Below are 19,680 nucleotides of genomic sequence, written 5' to 3' on the forward strand. Positions count from 1 at the left end.
CAGCACAAACCCGTTTGAGAGCTGACACACTTTGTACAAGGTAACAGAATAGGAACGCTGATGAGTCACCACTTACGGCCTGTAAAAGTTGAGGAAAAAAGTAGACAAAGAAATGTTGATCACAGACTAAGCGGCCTAGTACAACAAAACATATTTGTATTTGATCTCTGGTCTTTATAATGAGGTGTTCCTAAATGGAGGTTCCACTGCAGTAGTGTTGTGCATTTAAAATGCAAATGTTGACAGGAATTACATCATCAACCCTCTTTGCACTAAAAGTCCTTCCGAGTACGGTTTTTCATATTCCTGATGGATTCATAGCTTTGAATGGGCAGAAATATTGCCTTACACTTAAACTATTATATGCTCAAAATGAAAATGTTTCTGTTCTCGTCAATCCAGTCTTTGGTGATAAACAGCGCTGCCAGGAGGACGTGCACCGTCGGAGAGATTGTCAATTTGGTTTCAGCTGACACCCAGAAGCTCATGGACTTTGTGGTTTACTTCAACGCTGTGTGGCTTGCGCCTATAGAAATCGCCCTTTGCCTCTTCTTCCTTTGGCAAGTACGTACAATTTTAACCGATTTGTGAGTATACCTGAAAAAGTATGACGATAACCATGCTGTCCCTTCTGATTGTTAGCACCTTGGACCATCAGCTTTAGCAGGAATCGCCACAGTCATTCTCATTTTCCCTCTGAATGGACTGATCGCCAAGAAAAGGAGCAAGCTGCAGGTACGTATCTTTAGGAATAGTCGATGGTTGCATGTTTGCCACAGCTGCTTTAAATAGCTGAGGAGCCATGTGGGTTTGTGCCTGGATGGTTTCATTGTTACTTTTTGTTTTGTTTTTCAACTCAACAACAACAATAACTAGAAAGAGAATGAAGGCAGAATTTTTCTTTTTTAGCTACTTTTATCAAACCCAGTACTAAATTTGAATGAATTGTTACTTGTATCAGGTTCAGGGACACTGATATACAGTCATGGTCAAAAGTTTACATACACTTGTAAAGAACATCATGTCATGGCTGTCTTGAGTTTGCAAACATTTCTACAACTCTTATTTTTTGTATTAGAGTGATTGGAGCACATACTTGTTGGTCACAAAAAACATTTATTAAGTTTGGTTCTTTTATGAATTTATTCTGGGTCTACTGACCTCTGACATCACATGGACAAAGATAAGACCTTCTGGAGGAAAGTTTTGTGGTCAGATGAAACAAAAATTGAGCTGTTATGCCACAATACCCAACAATATGTTTGGAGGAGAAAAGGTGAAGCCTTTAATCTCAGGAACACCATCCCTACTGTCAAGCATTTTATTGGTAGCATTATGCCCTGGGCCTGTTTTGCTGCCAATAGAACTGGTGCTTTACAGAGAGTAAATGTAAAAAAGGACAACCTAAAATCATCAGGTTTGGTCTTGGGCGCAGTTAGGTGTTCCAACAGGACAATGACCTCAAACACACGTCAAAAGTGGTAAAATAATGGCGAAATCAGGCTAGAATTAAGGTTTTAGAATTGCCTTCCCAAAGTCCTGACTTAAACATGTGGACAATGCTGAAGAAACAAGCTCATGTCAGAAAACCAACACATTTAGCTGGACTTCACCAATTTCGTCAAGAGGAGTGGTCAAAAATTCCACCAGAAGCTTTCCAGAAGCTTGTGGATGGCTACCAAAAGCGCCTTATTGCGGTGAAACTTGCCAAGGGACATGTAACCAAATACTAACATTGCTGTATGTATACTTTTGACCCAGCAGATTTGGTCACATTTTTAGTAGACCTATAATAAATTCATAAAGAACCAAACCTCATGAATGTTTTTTGAAACAAACAAGTATGTGCTCCAATCACTCTATCACAAAAAAATAAGAGTTGTACAAATCATTTGAAACCTAAGACAGCCATGACATTATGTTCTTTACAAGTGTATGTAAACTTTTGACCACGGCTATACACGTTTGGGTATTGCTTCACTCTGCCGTTTGTCCACTTCACAGGAGATTCAAATGAAGTTCATGGATGGCCGCATCAGACTCATGAACGAGATTTTGAATGGGATAAAGATTCTAAAGTTCTACGCCTGGGAAAAGGCCTTCTTGGAGCAAGTTCTGGGTTACAGACAAAAAGAACTAAAGGCCTTGAAGAAATCCCAAATCCTTTACTCCATCTCTATTGCATCTTTCAATTCTTCTTCTTTCATGGTAAGGACTCTTGAATACTGTAGCGAGGCAGTTGTTTTTCACATAGATACCAAACACACCAAAGCATGAAGTATATAAATAAATATATATTTTTTAATGGTTGACAATTAACAATGAAACCCACTATCTGTGCAGTGTAATTTTTCCCCAAGTAAAATAATAATAATTAGGGGGTGTCTCGGTCAAATATTGATATCAGATATCGGTGAGATATCAGCAAAAAAAAAAACAAGTGACGGATGATTTCGGCTTGCATCTAAAATATTTAGGCCCCGATTCAATCAGTCCTGCAGGTTGAAAACTTGTGAAATCCTAGACAGCCAGTTGACATCAAAGTGTCCTCCAATAAGTCATTTACGAAACGTAAACATGCTATATTACACAATTCTGGGAGCTCGGAGTTACACAACAGCTCAGGGTTACACAATACCACACAAGCTAGACCAGGGGTCACCAGACTACAACCCGCGGGCCAGATACGCCCGCCAGCGTCCAAAATCAGGCCCAAGTCTGAAATGTATAAAAAAATAAAGTATATATTTTATTTTAATTTTTTTTATTGATTTTTTAAATCTGTCTTTTCTAATCCATGTTCTACTGCTTGTTACTCTCGGTGTCTCTTTGCCGCTCAGGGAAATCATATTCTATAGGAATGTATTTTTCCATCAATAACGTGACATCAAGTCAATCATATATACAAATACATGTATACACATTTATATATACACACATATATATACGTATATATTTATATATAAATATATATACACATATACATACATAAATAAACTTATATATACAAATATAGATACATATATACACATACATGTATATATATACATATATACAATTACATATATATGTATATATACATACATATATTTATATACAAAAATATACAACAAATATTCATATGTACACATATATACATACATTTCTATATACACACACACTATATATGTATATATATATATATATATAGCCCGGCCCCGGCCAAATTGTTTTAACCCAATGCCACCCCCGAGTCAATAATTTTGGCGACTCCTGAGCTGGACATACTAAGTATGTTGAACAATATTGAAGTCTAAAACACTTCACTTATCAATATATAGAAGTATCACGTAACAAAAGTCGTCACAGCAGACGAACTGTTATAAAAACTAATTAGTAACAAACATGTCTGGATCGTTCAATTTACCGAATAATGAGACTATTGTAACTAATTATTGTGGCCACTAGTTGTCGCCAAAAACAAATTGACACTGTACTTCCACAGCATACATGGTTAGGTTAGTGTTTTTCATACTTACCATTGTGCTCTGAGTATTTTCACTTGTTTCGGCCAATAGTCATGGCTCCAATAGTGGTAGCTAATCGGAAGTGAAAAAATTGTATCAGGACACCCCTAATAATACTACAATATAGTGATCGAATTGTACAAATAACGGAACTATTTTTTCCATAAAAAATAATATAAATACAATTACTCAGTTCCAGACATTCAAAAATACTAACACAAAACTCTCTGCATAGGGAATAATCATACTTTACGTGCAGGAAACAATGTGAATAAAATAAAATACTTATAAATTATGAAAAAATGAATACTGTAAACCAGCATTTATTGAAGATGGTGAAGAACCAAGAGTTTAGGGGAAAGGGAAAGCCACAAGGACACCATATTTGTATTTTGCTACTAAATTTATTTTATTTTCCAAGGTTTCTCACCGTCTTTATCAAAGTGCTGGTACTTGCAACTTTCTTTGGCCCCACGGTAGTTTTATTTTGCAGTTGTACTCAAGAAGAAAAAATGCACAGAAACCATAATATCAGCAAAAATGTTAATGGTTGACCATATGAAAATTGATGTAGCACCGTACTCTGTTTTTATTTCATGACGAGAGACAGACACACTAGAAAAAAATGTCAGTACATGCAGTGTAAATCAACAGTTTTAATCTACTATATGAACAAATATTAAATGAATATGTATGCATCTGACATTGCCGGCATAACTAATAAACTGTTTAGTTAGTGTTCATCAATAGCCATAAGCATTTGCAACACAGACGTTGATTTTTGACTAGTAACATCATCCTGTTTCATCTGCAAATGTAGCACATTTGTGTCATCACCTCCTGCATTTCTGATTCATTGTTGTGTATTGTTGATAATAATTGTCATTTTTAAAAATGTCATGTTTTGTCCATCCCCCAGATTGCTTTTGCAATGTTTGGAGTTTACGTAATGCTGGACGACAAAAACATCCTGGATGCTCAGAAGATTTTTGTTTCAATGGCGCTGATCAACATCCTGAAGACGCCTCTCAGCCAACTTCCATTTGCAATAAGCACGACCATGCAGGTATGTCTTAACTCACGATTGCCATTACACTCAGTTGTGTGAGCGCGTTTGCGTGTGTGTGCGTGCGTGTGCGCGTGTGTGTGTGTGTTCTTGTTCTTGCTACCCTTCTTGAGACATCAACAAGGAAAAGTACCTTCCGGTGAACAAGTTAGGTCCGAAATCATGGTCCAAATACTGTAAACCATTGCATCTAATAGAGAGCCAAATACTAGAGTCTGTGAACATTGCTCCAAAGTCAGAATTTTTTGTTGATTTAATGTGCAGATAGAAGTAAATATTGACAGGTGCAAAGGCAGCAATAAATGGTAAAAGAAGACGGCAGCTGAATAAGGACTTCCCTATTCATCCCCGAAAAAACACGCCAGGTGAACAGCTGATTTTACGACTTCCGGTGCTGACGTAAAACAACCCGCGACCCATATGTGACCGTAGGATGAACAAATACAGTACTAAGACTATAGTAGCCATTAACAGTTAGTTTCTACAGCTGCCTTGCCCAGCCCAAAGTAACGCACATGGGCCATCTGTGGTCCGTGACTCGTTTGTTGTTGGCCTTAAGCACGTTACAAAAAACATTTGCACCCCTGGTGGTTAATTCTATCAAAATTAGGGTGGTCCCAAAAGGGAGGGATTTTTCAAATGGACTGTGTGCCAGTTTTAAGAGATTTCGCCCTCTGGTCAACATATGAAATAATAAGTTTTGTTGTACTTGTGCAATGACACTAAAGACCTGCCCATGGACCTACAAGTGTGTGTAAAAATTTGAAGTGCTCCCCCTCTGGCCAACATATGTAAGTTTGTGTGAGAAATTGAAATGTGCCCCATTTTGTGACGCTTTTCTGGCATTGTGGTACGGGTTCGTTCTCTCGAATAATGCAGTCGGAATTGGACACAGCGTGAAGGTAAGAAATTAAGATTTATTATATACTAAAGAACAGACTACGAACAGAAAACACTTGCACAAGGCACTAAAGACAAAACAAACAGAACTAGCATGGAAGCTAGAAGGAACTAAAGGCGCTAGCATGTGAACTAGGGAATAAACAGAGGAATAGCGTGGAAGCTAACAAGTACAATCCACAATCCGGAATCAGCGTCTTCACCTGTTGCATGAAACAGAAACTAAATTGCGAGATCGCGTGAACAAAAAGGGCAGGCTTAAATAAAGATGATAATCACAAAGCAAGTGCGCGTGAAAAACAGGAGGCAGGTGACAATAAATGTGTAGCTATGGCAACGGAAGCAAACAGGAAGTTCCACCAGGAACTAAGGAAGACATAAACCAAACAGGGTGCAATACAAAAACAGAACAAAACCAGAATATGACATGTGTTAATGCATTGTCCTTTCTGATGCATGTCTGTCAAGTACTTGGTGTTGTATTTGTATGTATAAAAAGTGCTTTATAAAATTAAATCTAATTTGATTTGATTTGATATGATATGACATGGTGACTTACTTGCACAAGCTAGTAATGAGATCCAATACAATGCATTAGAGATGAGTAAGTCATGAACACATCCCTTAAAACTCGTTCATGAGGAAAATTAAACAGTTCTGGGGTCTCACCTCAAAAGCTTGCCAATGCACAAAACAGGGTCGAAATGTAGCATATTATTTTCCTTGCAAAGTATGTGGTATAAAAACACAGAAGAATGAATAATACTTCAGATCATTTTAGTCAGAATTTCATTTACAGTTTTGTTGTTTTGAGGCCTTTACCTCTCTTTTCCCCTTCCTGTCAGCTGCATCACAGGCTCGACAAAACAAACAATTCACTCACTAAGCCTGCTAGATTTACTGACAAATGGAAGCTCTGCAAATACTTTAGTTATTGTGTAAGTGTGTTTCTGCCCATGTGCTTTTTGACGAGTGACTCAAGTGAATAGAGTTAGGGGTTCACAAAAACTGATGTTTTACAATTGCACACGTACTCCACAAACACTAGAGTTTCACTGACTCAAAGGTTGTCGTAGACTCCAATTTGACTGATTCACGGGTACTGTACAAAGGCTCGAGTTTTGCTGATTCACCAGTTGACAAAGAGTTGAGTTTACTGACATACGGGTTCTTGACAAACACTCAAGTTTCTCTGACTCACAGGTACTCCTCAAAAACATGATTTTTGATAACTAATTAACTAGTAAAGACTTGAGTTTTGCTGACTTATGGGTTCACAAAAACTTACGTTTTACTATCTCACGTGTACTCAACAAAGACGCAAGTTTCACTGACTCATGGGTTGGCAAAGACTCGAGATTCACTGACACACAGGTTTACGAAGACTCAGATTTTACTGATTAGCGGGTACTCTACAAAGACTCGAGTTTCACTGATTTACCTGTTGACAAAGATTCGTGTTTCATTGACTTACAGGTCCTCGACAAACACTCAAGTGTCACTGACTCAAGGCTTACCAAAAAAAACAAGTTTCATTGACTTACATGACGAAGACTTGATATATACTGACTCACAAATATTTGATGAAGACTTGAATTTCCCTGACTCCCGGGTTGACGAAGACTTGAGTTTCACTGACTCAAGGAGGCAGAGTATTGTGTACGTGAGTTTCTGGGCATGTGCTTTTTGACGAGTGACTCAAGTGAATAGAGTTTTGGGTTCACGAAAACTTAAGTTTTACTATCTCACGAGTACTCCACAAAAACTCAAGTTTCACGGACTCAAAGGTTGACGAAGTCTCCAATTTGACTGATTCACGGGTACTCTACAAAGACTCGAGTTTCACTGATTTACCTGTTGACAAAGATTCGTGTTTCATTGACTTACAGGTCCTCGACAAACACTCAAGTGTCACTCACTCAAGGCTTACCAAAAAAAACAAGTTTCATTGACTTACATGACGAAGACTTGATATATACTGACTCACAAATATTTGATGAAGACTTGAATTTCCCTGACTCCCGGGTTGACGAAGACTTGAGTTTCACTGACTCAAGGAGGCAGAGTATTGTGTACGTGAGTTTCTGCGCATGTGCTTTTTGACGAGTGACTCAAGTGAATAGAGTTTTGGGTTCACGAAAACTTAAGTTTTACTATCTCACGAGTACTCCACAAAGACTCAAGTTTCACGGACTCAAAGGTTGACGAAGTCTCCAATTTGACTGATTCACGGGTACTCTACAAAGACTCGAGTTTCACTGATTTACCTGTTGACAATGATTCGCGTTTCATTGACTTACAGGTCCTCGACAAACACTCAAGTATCACTGACTCAAGGCTTACCAAAAAAAACAAGTTTCATTGACTTACATGACGAAGACTTGATATATACAGACTCACAAATATTTGATGAAGACTTGAATTTCCCTGACTCCCGGGTTGACGAAGACTTGAGTTTCACTGACTCAAGGAGGCAGAGTATTGTGTACGTGAGTTTCTGCGCATGTGCTTTTTGACGAGTGACTCAAGTGAATAGAGTTTTGGTTTCACGAAAACTTAAGTTTTACTATCTCACCAGTACTCCACAAAGACTCAAGTTTCACGGACTCAAAGGTTGACGAAGTCTCCAATTTGACTGATTCACGGGTACTCTACAAAGACTCGAGTTTCACTGATTCACCAGTTGACAAAAAGTCGAGTTTTACTGACGTACGGTAACTTGACAAACACTCAAGTTTCTCTGACTCACGAGTACTCGACAAAACCATAATTTTTGATAACTAATAGACTAATGATGACTTGAGTTTTGCTGACTTATGGGTTCACAAAAACTTAAGTTTTACTATCTCACGCGTACTCGACAAAGACTTGAGTTTCACTGACTCATCAGTTGACAAAAACACAAGTTTCACCGACTCACAGGTACTTGACAAAGACTCGATATTTACTGACTCACAAATACTTGATGAAGACTTGAATTTCCCAGACTCCCGGGTTGACGAAGACTTGAGTTTCACTGACTCAAGGAGGCAAAGTATCGTGTACCTGAGTTTCTGCACATGAGTGACTTGAGTGAATCGAGTTTCTGATTCATGTTTAAGTCAATAAAAGGAATCAGGTTTCTCATAACTACAAGGATTGTATGACAATTATTTTCTTTAGAGTATCTTTAAACTAACGCTCAGGTTATTGAGTGATGCTGGAATGGGTTTTATTTGGACAATGTGTTTATTGCTGTGGTTGTAGTTTGCAGTGGTGTCAAATTCCCCTGCATCATTCCAAAATCTGTCTCTCAGCATTACGCGGTACAGTTTTATATCACTACTAACTGACCATAATTAAGTAATGGTTAAATTAATATTTATTTCTCTGACAGTCTCAATCCAAAATTTAGATGCAGCTCTTGTATTACATCTCATGGGATTATGCAAGTGGTTATAAAGCTGTGGTCGGTCAGAGGATAAACTACTTTCTGTGTTCCAGGCTGTGGTTTCCCTAAAACGTCTGGGAAAGTATCTGTGTTCAGAAGAACTCAAAGTGGACAATGTATTAAAGGCTCTAATTAGTTCTGGTAAGAACCACACCCATGCTCAAATGATTACACTGTTTTTCCCTTGTACAGGCTGTCTGAAGGAATGTAATCATACCGCAAGATTTAGTTGTTTGTGTTTGTGGAGCACAACAGTTTGACATAAATGATGTGCACTGTCACTTCCTGGGCCTCCAGTGTGACAGATAGACAACGTAATGACAGGATGTTCTTATTTAGCGGTTAAACGTAAATCAGCGCAAGAATTCAAATGTGTGCTTTATAGTGAAATTAGGTGAACACGTTAGTTTCCTTTTTCACATCTGTCAACACTTGCTATGACACCCTGCAAAAAATGCGACAGCTTTGTAATCCTTATGATGAAGCAAATCGACTTGTATCCACGCCACAGCAGCCCACTGACTCTGGATTTTTTGTTTTGAAAGAGTAATTTGCCACTAAGGGTTATTCCTCATTTGTCTTGATTTGCTTTCTGCCTTGCGTAGATGGAGAGGATGTGACGATTGAAAATGGAACTTTCACCTGGTCTACAGAAGGGCCCCCTTGTCTTAAAAAGTATGCGCCATCAAAAGAGTATTTGGTACACTTTAGTATGGGAAATATATGAACCATTAATTACTTGCTTATCAAAATGAAAATTAGTAACATATTGGGTAGGAGTGTGGGTAAAAATCGATTCCAATTCGAATCGCGATTCTCATGTTGTGAGATTCAGAATCTATTCTCTTTTTTTTTTTTTTTTAAATCAATCCAACAAAACCATACACAGCAATACTATAACAATGCAATCCAATTCCAAAACCAAACCTGACCCAGCAACACTCAGAACTGCAATAAACAGAGCAATTGAGAGGAGACACAAATATGACGCAGAACAAACCAAAAGTAGTGAAGCAAAAATGAATATTATCAACAACAGTATCAATATTAGTTCTAATTTCAGCATAGCAGTGAATAAAAATCCCTCATTGAAATTTTTTATTAGACATTCATAAACATTAAAAAAAAAGAACAATAGTGTCACGGTGGCTTACACTTGCATCGCATCTCAATATTTTTACAAAGACAAAATAAGTCATATTTCTGGTTTGTTTAATAGTTAAAACAGTTTTACATTATTACAATCAGTTGATAAAACATTGTATTTTACAATTATAAAAGCTTTTTACAAAAATCTACTACTCTGCTTGCATGTCATCAGACTGGAGTAGTACCTGCTGACATCCTATGTATTGAATGAACAGAGAATCCTTTTAAATCGGGGGAAAAAAATCGTTTTTCAATCGAGAATCGTGTTGAATGGGGAAAAAAAATCGATTTTGAATCGAATCGTGACCCAAGAATCGATATTGAATCGAATCATGGAACACCCAAAGATTCACAGCCCTAATATTGGCTGTTAATTAGTCATTATTAAGTACTTATTAAGTATTTATTCATGCCTTATTCTGCATGGCCATATTATACAACCAGTAAGCCGTTAACTAAGTGTCTTCCCTACCCCCAACCCTAACCCTAACCCTACCACTCACCCCAACCCAAACCCTATCCCAGACCCTGACCCTGACCCTAACCATAACCCTATGTTAATAAGCAACTAATTAATGGTTCATATGTTCCCCATATTAAAGTGTTACCAAGTATTTTTTTAAAGATAACATTTTTAAAAGAACCACTATTTACTTACAAAACAATTCTTGCCTCACATTACAGGATCTCCATCCGTGTGCCGCGGGGTTCCCTGGTGGCTGTGGTCGGACACGTGGGCAGCGGGAAGTCTTCTTTATTGTCCGCCATGCTTGGAGAAACAGAGAAAAGAAGTGGCCATGTCAGTGTGAAGGTACAAAGCATGTGCTCCGCATGAAACACTCATACGGCCTCATTTACAAAGATCCAAATACCATGTGCTGGACAACATGTGCAATCCATAAAAATGTGTGTACTATTGCACGTGCTATTCATAACTGGGGCAGACCGCCTTAGTTAAATGAGGTTTTGGCGTGTACAACTCAGCTGTCACCATGGAGACACTCGATCATTTACTGCACTTTTAAATCATCATGCTCCTGCCTGTGGGGTTTTGCTATCAAACAAGCAGTATACATGTGTTTACGGGCATTTTAGAAGCAGTCCAGTCAGTGTATACACAATGAAACCCATTTGTATGCGCTGCAGATGGGCTCATTGGAGAGACGCTGCACTTACTCTGCTCAAGGAGTGATTTTTCATATAAGAATCAGAATCAAAATCAGAAATACCTTATTAGTTCCCTAGTGGAAATTTTAATTTTCAGCACAAATCCCATTCAAGAGCAGACAAACTTTAGAGGAGACAGAACAGGATTGCTGAAGGGTCTGCCAACTTCCGGCGCCTGAAAAAAGATATTCAGTCTAAGCCTGGGCCCTGGAGAGGGGGTCCAGACTGAGGCCGAGGGGGGGGAAAAAACTCATAGCCATAGCACACATAAGCATGTGTGTAAGAGGGAAACATCTGAGAACACAAAGGACATTGAAGACATTAAAAGAGCAGAACTGATGTAACCAGCCATTTCTACATACAGAAATGGCTGGTTACAAAAGTAAAACAAAGACAACAACAAAAAATCTTATTCACTGTGGTGGCCTCTGCGGTGTTCCACACCATCTTCCCATCTTCTGCTGGGGTAGGGGAGCATGGCCAGAGACAGGAGCAGACCCAACAAAGCAACCAAGAGAGCCGACTCCACCCTCATCCTCCCACTAACTCTCGGCCAGTGTCCAGTCCGCATGGATGAGCGGATGCGTCTAAGGAGACCGAGGTGTCTGATTCGATACCATAAGAGATATATTAATATTACATATTCTTAATGGAGATAATATAAAAAAGGCCCGTCATAAAAAAAACGCCAGCAGACACCAAAACGTATCAATGGAATCTGTTTTAATTAACCCCTTCACTCACCCAGCAAGCAGCAATAAATTTATAAAAATTATGTAATGTCTAATATTTTTATTCATAACAGAGACAGACCATGGAAATAGGTTGACACACACACATTCTCTGTTCCTCGCCTTTTTTGCGGCTTGAGGGCAGCGAGAGCACTGATCCTGCATTCGTGTGTGAAACTGTTAATTTGCGCATACTTTCCAGCAGTGCTAAATAAAACACTAAATAGTGCTCACGAAACCATAAGGAGTGTTGAAAAATCACATTTTGCGTGCTGTGTAATATATTTGCATCTTTTCCCAGTTTCGTGGGCATTTTGCTAACCAACATACATGCTGCATATTAATGAAGACAGAGAGCCAAAATAGATTGCACGTCTTATTCTGCTCACTTAACATACGCAATCCACTTTGCACACGTTTAGTAGATCTGCATTGCATGTGCTATCAAGTACATGCATACTTTCTGTAAATCAGGCCCAAAGTGTGCGTATCTTTGAAGGAAGGTATATGTACAGTAGTAGCTCCTTTAGCAACAGACTGTTACATCGACTGTTCAATCAATCAATCAATCAATCAATCAATCAATTAACCAATGTTTATTTGTACAGCCCTAAATCACAAGTGTCTCTAACGGCTGCACAAGCCACAACGACATCCTTGGTTCAGATCCCACATCAGGGCAAGGAAAAACTCAACCCAGTGGAATGACAGTGCGGAACCTTGGAGAGCTACTGCATGTCATGCCTGTCCACAATTGTAAATACTGTAATGTGTATATAGCATAATCTGTTTTTATGGCGTGCAATATGTGTGTATAGCGTATTTACTTAGTATTTTGTATGTTCCTACTTTAACTGCATACCTTTGTTCTCCTGTCTATGCTGTATATATGTGAACTGTACATTTTACACAGTTTCCGCAATATAGGATAAGTAAAGTCTATCTTAGCCTTTAGCTCAGCCTTCTCTCTGATATGACTCTTTGCAGGGTTCTACCGCATATGTGCCCCAGCAGGCTTGGATCCAGAATGCCACAGTCCAAGATAATATCATATTTGGCCGTGAGAAGCTGAAGACTTGGTACCATCGTGTGCTGGAGGCCTGCGCACTGCTGCCTGACCTAAACATCCTACCTGCTGGAGATGCAACGGAAATTGGAGAAAAGGTAAGGAGTTACATAAGTACATTGGTTTTCGTATGCCACCGATATTCAATCAAATTGTTTTGGGGCAAATTTTTCGAAAAGCTTAGGACCGGGAGTCCGGACTTCTCCCTTCACTATCAGTCTATATTTGTATATTTGAGACAACTGGCATACTCTACAGTAAATATTTGATTTTGTTCAGTTTATTTTGTCAGAGTTACAAGTGTGCTCTGCTGTTTTTAAGGACCTTCTGCAAAAAAATCTAGTCAAAGATCATCTTTATGACAGCACTCTAGGATTTTTACGACTCTGCTTCATAAATGTGAGTCTCTCACTGTTTTTTTTTTTTTACCTGAACTCAGGGGCTACCAACTAAATGATGAAATGATGAAAAAGAGAGTACCTAAAATAGAACCTTGAGGAAAACCACTAGTATAACTAAAGTTGAAGAAATGATTACTAAATGCATCTGAAGTAAACACGGCACAGCAACATATTCGTTAGATAGATCACATTATTAAAAAAAAATTGTAACGGTCATATATGAGAAGACCTAAAGGTGTGCCCTGTGGAATGCCTCAGTTAAATATGTTTACAGTGGTCAAAGTTCTTCTATACAGGAGCGCTCTAGTGTTTTTAGGGATTGTTTGCAAAATGCTTGTTTCCCAAATTTTGAACTCAACTTGCCAGTTAAATAACCCTATCTTAACCCATTTTATATATTTTTTCAAAATGTTGCACAGGTTTTGGTAGGCCATCTAGGTTATCACATAACGCGTAACAAATTAGTCTGTTTGCCCGCGTTATCATTCATTTTCTACTTAACAACAGAACATTTTTAAACAAGGTTTTTTATGTGGAGTAAAACATTGAAAATATTTAGTTATTTTCTCACTTTTAACATGTTTAAACTACAATTGAAAAAAGATGTATTACTCATGCTGAAATTAAGATTAGTCAGTGACTAAAACATAAGTAAATAGCTCTTAAAACTTCGGAAATTTCTAGAAAAAAATTCTAAATCTTGGCAAGTGGCAAATAATTTGTAGTGTGGATCTGCAGCCTTTAGACTTGTTATGCCAATAAATGTACAAAATACAATTCCTCCATTTTCTACCGATTATTCCCCTTTGGGGGCGCGGGGGGCGCTGGTGCCTATCTCAGCTACAATCGAGCAGAAGGCGGGGTAAATCAATTAGAGATTATTTATATAGCTCTTAATCACAAAAGCCTCAAAGTGCTGCACAAACCCCAAAGACACCATAGGCTCTGATTGCGCATCAGGGCAAGAAAAAATTCAACCCAATGGTACAACGAAAAACCCTCAAAGGGACCGCAGATGTGAGTACCCCTCGCCCCCTGGGTGACCGGTGCAATGGATGCCGAGTGGATACTGTTAATAATGCGAGAGTCCAGTCCATAGGGAGGCCAGCAGGGGATCCTGTTGCATGTAGACACATCGGGGCGCAGATACATCCCGAACATGCATAGAGTGGTGGTCCACCCCAGTTCTCGACTTGGAACAACTAGCGCGCATCCTACATAGAAACTGATCTGATGCCACCTAAAAACCACTCCAGAAAAGAGACACGGCAGATCAACTGGTCAAACAGAGGGTCTATTTAAAGGCTAGGGTGTCTAATTGAGTTTTAAGCTGGGACTTAAATGCTTCTACTGAGGTAGCATCGCTAACTGTTACTGGGAGGGCATTCCAGAGTACTGGAGCCTGAATAGAAAACGGTCTATAGCGCCCAGACTTCTTTGGGGCTCAGGGAGTCCCGAAAAGCCAGAGTTCTTAGAACGCATATTTCTGGCCGAGACAAGTAAAAATTAGCTTATATATACGTACGCTTAACAGACCGGAAGTTACAATATATTCTTTGTTAAATATGTTTGTGTTATAATTTTTGGGTGGAACGTATGGACTGGCGTTGCAGTACATTATTTATTTTGCGAAAAAACGCTTCGGTTTTTGTACGATTCTGTTTCATCCGACGTTTTCTAACAAAAAGCTAGTTACCACTATAGTATCTTATTCTGTCTTGCATTTAAATTCTATGAGCATTGACTCCCAATCTTCCTCCTGCAGGGACTAAACCTCTCAGGTGGACAGAAGCAGAGGGTGAGCCTGGCCAGGGCTGTCTATAGAAAAGCAGATGTGTACTTGCTGGATGACCCGCTGTCGGCTGTTGACGCACACGTTGGGCAGCACATTTTCGAAAAAGTTATCGGACCCAAAGGTGTACTTCGAGACAAGGTAGAGTACGACTGAGCTCACATAGAGAAAATGTAGTTTCCTGACACCTCGACCACTCACGACATTGTTGTCGTAACAAGACATAGACTTTGTCGACATTTCTTTTCTTCAGACAGCCAAAATTTAACGTTTGGTTGTGCATATTTTCCTTTTGCTTGTGTGGCTCTGCAGACCCGCATCTTGGTGACCCATGGGATGAGCTTCCTGCCGCAGGCTGACCTCATCCTCGTCCTCGTAAACGGAGAAATCACAGAGAGCGGCTCATACCAGGAACTCCTTACCCGCCGTGGAGCTTTTGCGGACTTCATCCACACCTTCGCAAGTGGAGAGAGGAAAGAAAGCGCCATACAAAGAGGTGAGGAGCCATAAATTGAAAGTTTTTGGAAAGTTTCTTTTAGTGTTTTGTTGTGTTTGTTATCTATAACGCTTGAAAAAACAGTGTTCCTTGTGCTGAATATGTTGGTTTTGAAAAACACTGTTATTTGTTTTATTTAACTCAACTTGGCTCTGTGATGCAACTCATAACTCAAAACACTTGTAACTAGTAACATGTAACATGCCTTTTAAAAACAAAAACACACTTTTAGATAATAAATATTGTATAAAAAAACATACAATATAATGTACTACTAACAACTGCAGTAGTTTTGTGAAGTAAAGTAATATCAATGTAGATCATTTATCTTGGAGAGTGGACTTTTATGGTACCTCCTTCTCCGTCAAACACACCATCAGCATCTTCTGTTTGTATATTATTTTATTATATTTTAACATTCTTGGCCAGCGTTGGAGTCCTTCTGCTTCAGTATGGTGCAGACCAGCAGTAATACGCTCAAACTGCTTCGCCAAGTTGGCGACATGTTTTTGATGAGTTATTTTTTAATCCAATGAATATCATCTGCTTCTGCTTCTCAGCACTATTTTTCACACTCATTTTCTTCCTTGCCATGGTTGGAAAAGCAAAGTTTTTTCAATCTCTAGCTAGCCAGTAAGACCAGATGTTTTTGTCGGATATTACTTAATTCACTGTGACATTTTCAACACCAACTAACAGATGCATGTAACTGAAATTTATGCTTGCGATTTAAAGCATAACAACACGCTGAGAGACAGCTGTTATCGAAAAACATTCCTAAGTTGGGGCACTCTTACGTTAAGTAATCACTATAAACCAAAAACTAATGTCCTCTGCAAAGGATGCCAGTTAGCAGGAGGATAAATGTCTTGTACAGTAAACACTAATTCGCCACAATAGACCTGAACGATCTTGTGATTCAGGTCGAATATAACACTTGTTTGTTTGACGAAATAATACTATGGAACCATTATTTGAATAGGAACTGAGTGTAATTGTATTTGTTTTGAAACTCATGAGGCTGTGCTTATAATATTGTAAGGCTGTTCAACATTTAATTGGGAACTGTTCTTTTTGGGGAATGTTGCCTTTCATTCACAATCTGTATATGAGACAAGCACACAAATGTTTTTTAATGCATTCTAACTCATAAATAGATGTTAGCAAAAGTCAGCTAACAATGGATCCAATAGGAATCGCTCTAGCCTGCCTATAAAGTGCTCTAAAGCAGTGGTTCTCAAATGGGGGTACGCGTACCCTTGGAGGTACTTGAAGGTATGCCAAGGGGTACGTGAGATTTAAAAAAAAATATTCTAAAAATAGCAAGAATTCAAAAATCCTTTATGAATATCCATCCATTTTCTACCGCTTATTCCCTTTCGGGGTCGCGGGGGGTGCTGGCGCCTATCTCAGCTACAATCAGGCAGAAGGCGGGGTACACCCTGGACAAGTCGCCACCTCATCGCAGGGCCAACACAGATAGACATACAACATTCACACTCACATTCACACACTAGGGCCAATTTAGTGTTGCCAATCAACCTATCCCCAGGTGCATGTTTTTGGAGGTGGGAGGAAGCCAGAACCCACGCATTCACGGGGAGAACATGCAAACTCCACACAGAAAGATCCCGAGCCTGGATTTGAACCCAGGACTGCAGGACCTTCGTATTGTGAGGCAGACGCACTAACCCCTCTGCCACCGTGAAGCCCCTTTATGAATATATTTATTGAATAATACTTCAACAAAATATGAATGTAATTTCAGAAACTTTGAAAAAAATTACAGCAATGCAATATTCAATGATGACAGATAGATTTTTTGTGGACATGTTCCGTAAATATTGATGTTAAAGATTTCTTTATTTGTGGAGAAATGTTTAGAATTAAGTTCATGAATCGATACGGATCTTTATTACAATCCCCAAAGAGGCAACTTTAAGTTGATGACTACTTCTATTTGTAGAAATCTTTATTCATAATTAAATCACTTCTTTATTTTTAAACAAGTTTTCAGTTATCTTTATATATTTTTTTCCAAATAGTTCAAGAAAGACCACAACAAATGAGCAATATTTTTGCACTGTTATACAATTTAATAAATTAAAAACTGATGACATAGTGCTGTATTTTACTTCTTTATCTCTTTTTTTTCAACCAAAAATGCTTTGCTCTGAATAGGGGGTACTTGAATTGAAAAAAATTCACAGGGGGTACATTACTGAAAAAAGCTCGAGAACCTCAGCTCTAAAGAAATCATCCATCAATGTTTTATAGACATGCGCTAAGTATATATGTTATGTAGTAACAGTACCATTCAGAATTACATGTAACATTTACACAATTTGGTAATTTTAAGCACTATATTAATTTCATAGCTGGAATGTTCGCTTTTCCCTTCAACAATTACTTTGGGACAAATAATGCTCATGAACCTTATATTTTTCAGCCTGAATATAAGGAAGATGAGCGACAAGTTTTAGAAGCTGTGTACTAAATAGATCCAGCTTTAGTGAAACTAAAAGCATTATGTAGCAGTATTGCTTAGTGCTGAACAATACATTTTTACTACAAACATAACAAAGCAATCACTTGTTGTACAATGTCTGCTCTCACTGAATGCAGACTCATGGCATGTTTATAGGCACAAGCACAGTCAAAGGCACAGTCAAACAAACAAATTCCAAAAAAGTACAGTTCTTCTTTAGGGTATGCAGCAAATACCTTATGATATTATACAATGTATTTTCTTGCAGCTGGTTCAAGGAGGTCCAATGCTCGTCTCAGCATGGTTGATTTCATGCCATTCTCCAGAGATTTATCTCAGGAGCAGCTCATTGGGTAGGCCAACACGGACACAAAAGCACAACAGGAATTGGGTAAGCGATGAGCATTCAATTTCCATTGCCTAAACCTTCCTTTGAATGTGTGCCAGGGGTGACACAACTAATACAAACCTGCAGAATATGGAGCCTGTGTCTGAAGCCGAGCAGGAACAAGTCCAGAAGGACCTCGGCAGGCTGACGGTGGTTGATAAGGCCCGCACTGGAAGAGTAAGACTGAATGTTGTGTATGAGTTAAACATCTACTAACAGACTGCAACAATAAATTAAATCATGTGTATACCTTTCCATCACTACAGGTGAGGCTGGATATGTACCAAAAGTACTTTAAGACCATCGGCCTGGCCATCATCATCCCTATTGTCTTCCTGTACGCCTTTCAACAGGGAGCCTCGCTGGCCTATAACTACTGGCTCAGCATGTGGGCCGATGACCCAATCGTTAACGGTACTCAGACCGATGCAGACCTGAAACTAGCCGTTTTTGGAGTGCTGGGCTTTGTTCAAGGTTAGACTGAGAGACAATCATTATTTCATGTTTCATAAAACTCAACTTATTTGGGGTCTTTTCAGGCGTTGCCATCTTTGGTACCACCGTGGCTATCTCTCTATGCGGCATCATCGCCTCCCGCCACTTGCACATGGATCTGCTGGTCAACGTGTTGCATTCGCCGATGTCTTTCTTCGAATGCACTCCCAGTGGGAACTTGCTCAACCGCTTTGCCAAAGAGATTGACGCCATTGACTGCATGGTGCCAGAGGGCCTAAAGATGATGCTGAGCTACGTCTTTAAACTCATGGAGGTGTGCATCATTGTGCTGATGGCAACACCCTTTGCAGCTGTGGTCATCCTTCCTCTCGCCTTCCTCTATGCCTTTGTCCAGGTAAATATCCTATGGTTTGGTACGTCATGAATAAGCAGTATTGCAACATGTACCAACCATAAAGCTAGGCAAACACACTCCGCAACAAAAATATTTGTGGTGGACACCAGAAATCAATAGTATGAGCAAAATTGTTCAATTTCTATATAAACTATATTTGTAAAGGTACAATGGACTTAAAGTTAGTTCTATTTGCAGATGATACAACAGGTGAGAACAGACAAACGCTAATACAAATAATAACAGAAGA

The 19,680-nt window shown here is 38.9% G+C and overlaps 1 protein-coding gene across 2 annotated transcripts in view; it reads left to right on the plus strand.

Moving 5' to 3' along the window:
- The window catches only part of abcc6a (ATP-binding cassette, sub-family C (CFTR/MRP), member 6a), a 95,253-nt gene that overhangs the window by 62,012 nt on the left and 13,561 nt on the right, over positions 1 to 19,680 (plus strand). For both annotated transcript variants that reach the window (XM_061881000.1, XM_061881001.1), the window contains 14 exons: positions 403 to 564; positions 643 to 735; positions 2,005 to 2,208; positions 4,426 to 4,572; positions 8,956 to 9,043; positions 9,508 to 9,577; positions 10,736 to 10,862; positions 12,937 to 13,113; positions 15,182 to 15,349; positions 15,521 to 15,704; positions 18,461 to 18,545; positions 18,640 to 18,757; positions 18,847 to 19,054; positions 19,120 to 19,430. In XM_061881000.1, the coding sequence (XP_061736984.1) occupies positions 403 to 564; positions 643 to 735; positions 2,005 to 2,208; positions 4,426 to 4,572; positions 8,956 to 9,043; positions 9,508 to 9,577; positions 10,736 to 10,862; positions 12,937 to 13,113; positions 15,182 to 15,349; positions 15,521 to 15,704; positions 18,461 to 18,545; positions 18,640 to 18,757; positions 18,847 to 19,054; positions 19,120 to 19,430 (2,142 nt within the window). The remainder of the gene's footprint in view (positions 1 to 402; positions 565 to 642; positions 736 to 2,004; positions 2,209 to 4,425; positions 4,573 to 8,955; positions 9,044 to 9,507; positions 9,578 to 10,735; positions 10,863 to 12,936; positions 13,114 to 15,181; positions 15,350 to 15,520; positions 15,705 to 18,460; positions 18,546 to 18,639; positions 18,758 to 18,846; positions 19,055 to 19,119; positions 19,431 to 19,680) is intronic.

The sequence above is a fragment of the Nerophis ophidion genome, linkage group LG20 (genome assembly GCF_033978795.1).
Source record: "Nerophis ophidion isolate RoL-2023_Sa linkage group LG20, RoL_Noph_v1.0, whole genome shotgun sequence".
Taxonomy (NCBI): Eukaryota; Metazoa; Chordata; class Actinopteri; order Syngnathiformes; family Syngnathidae; genus Nerophis; species Nerophis ophidion.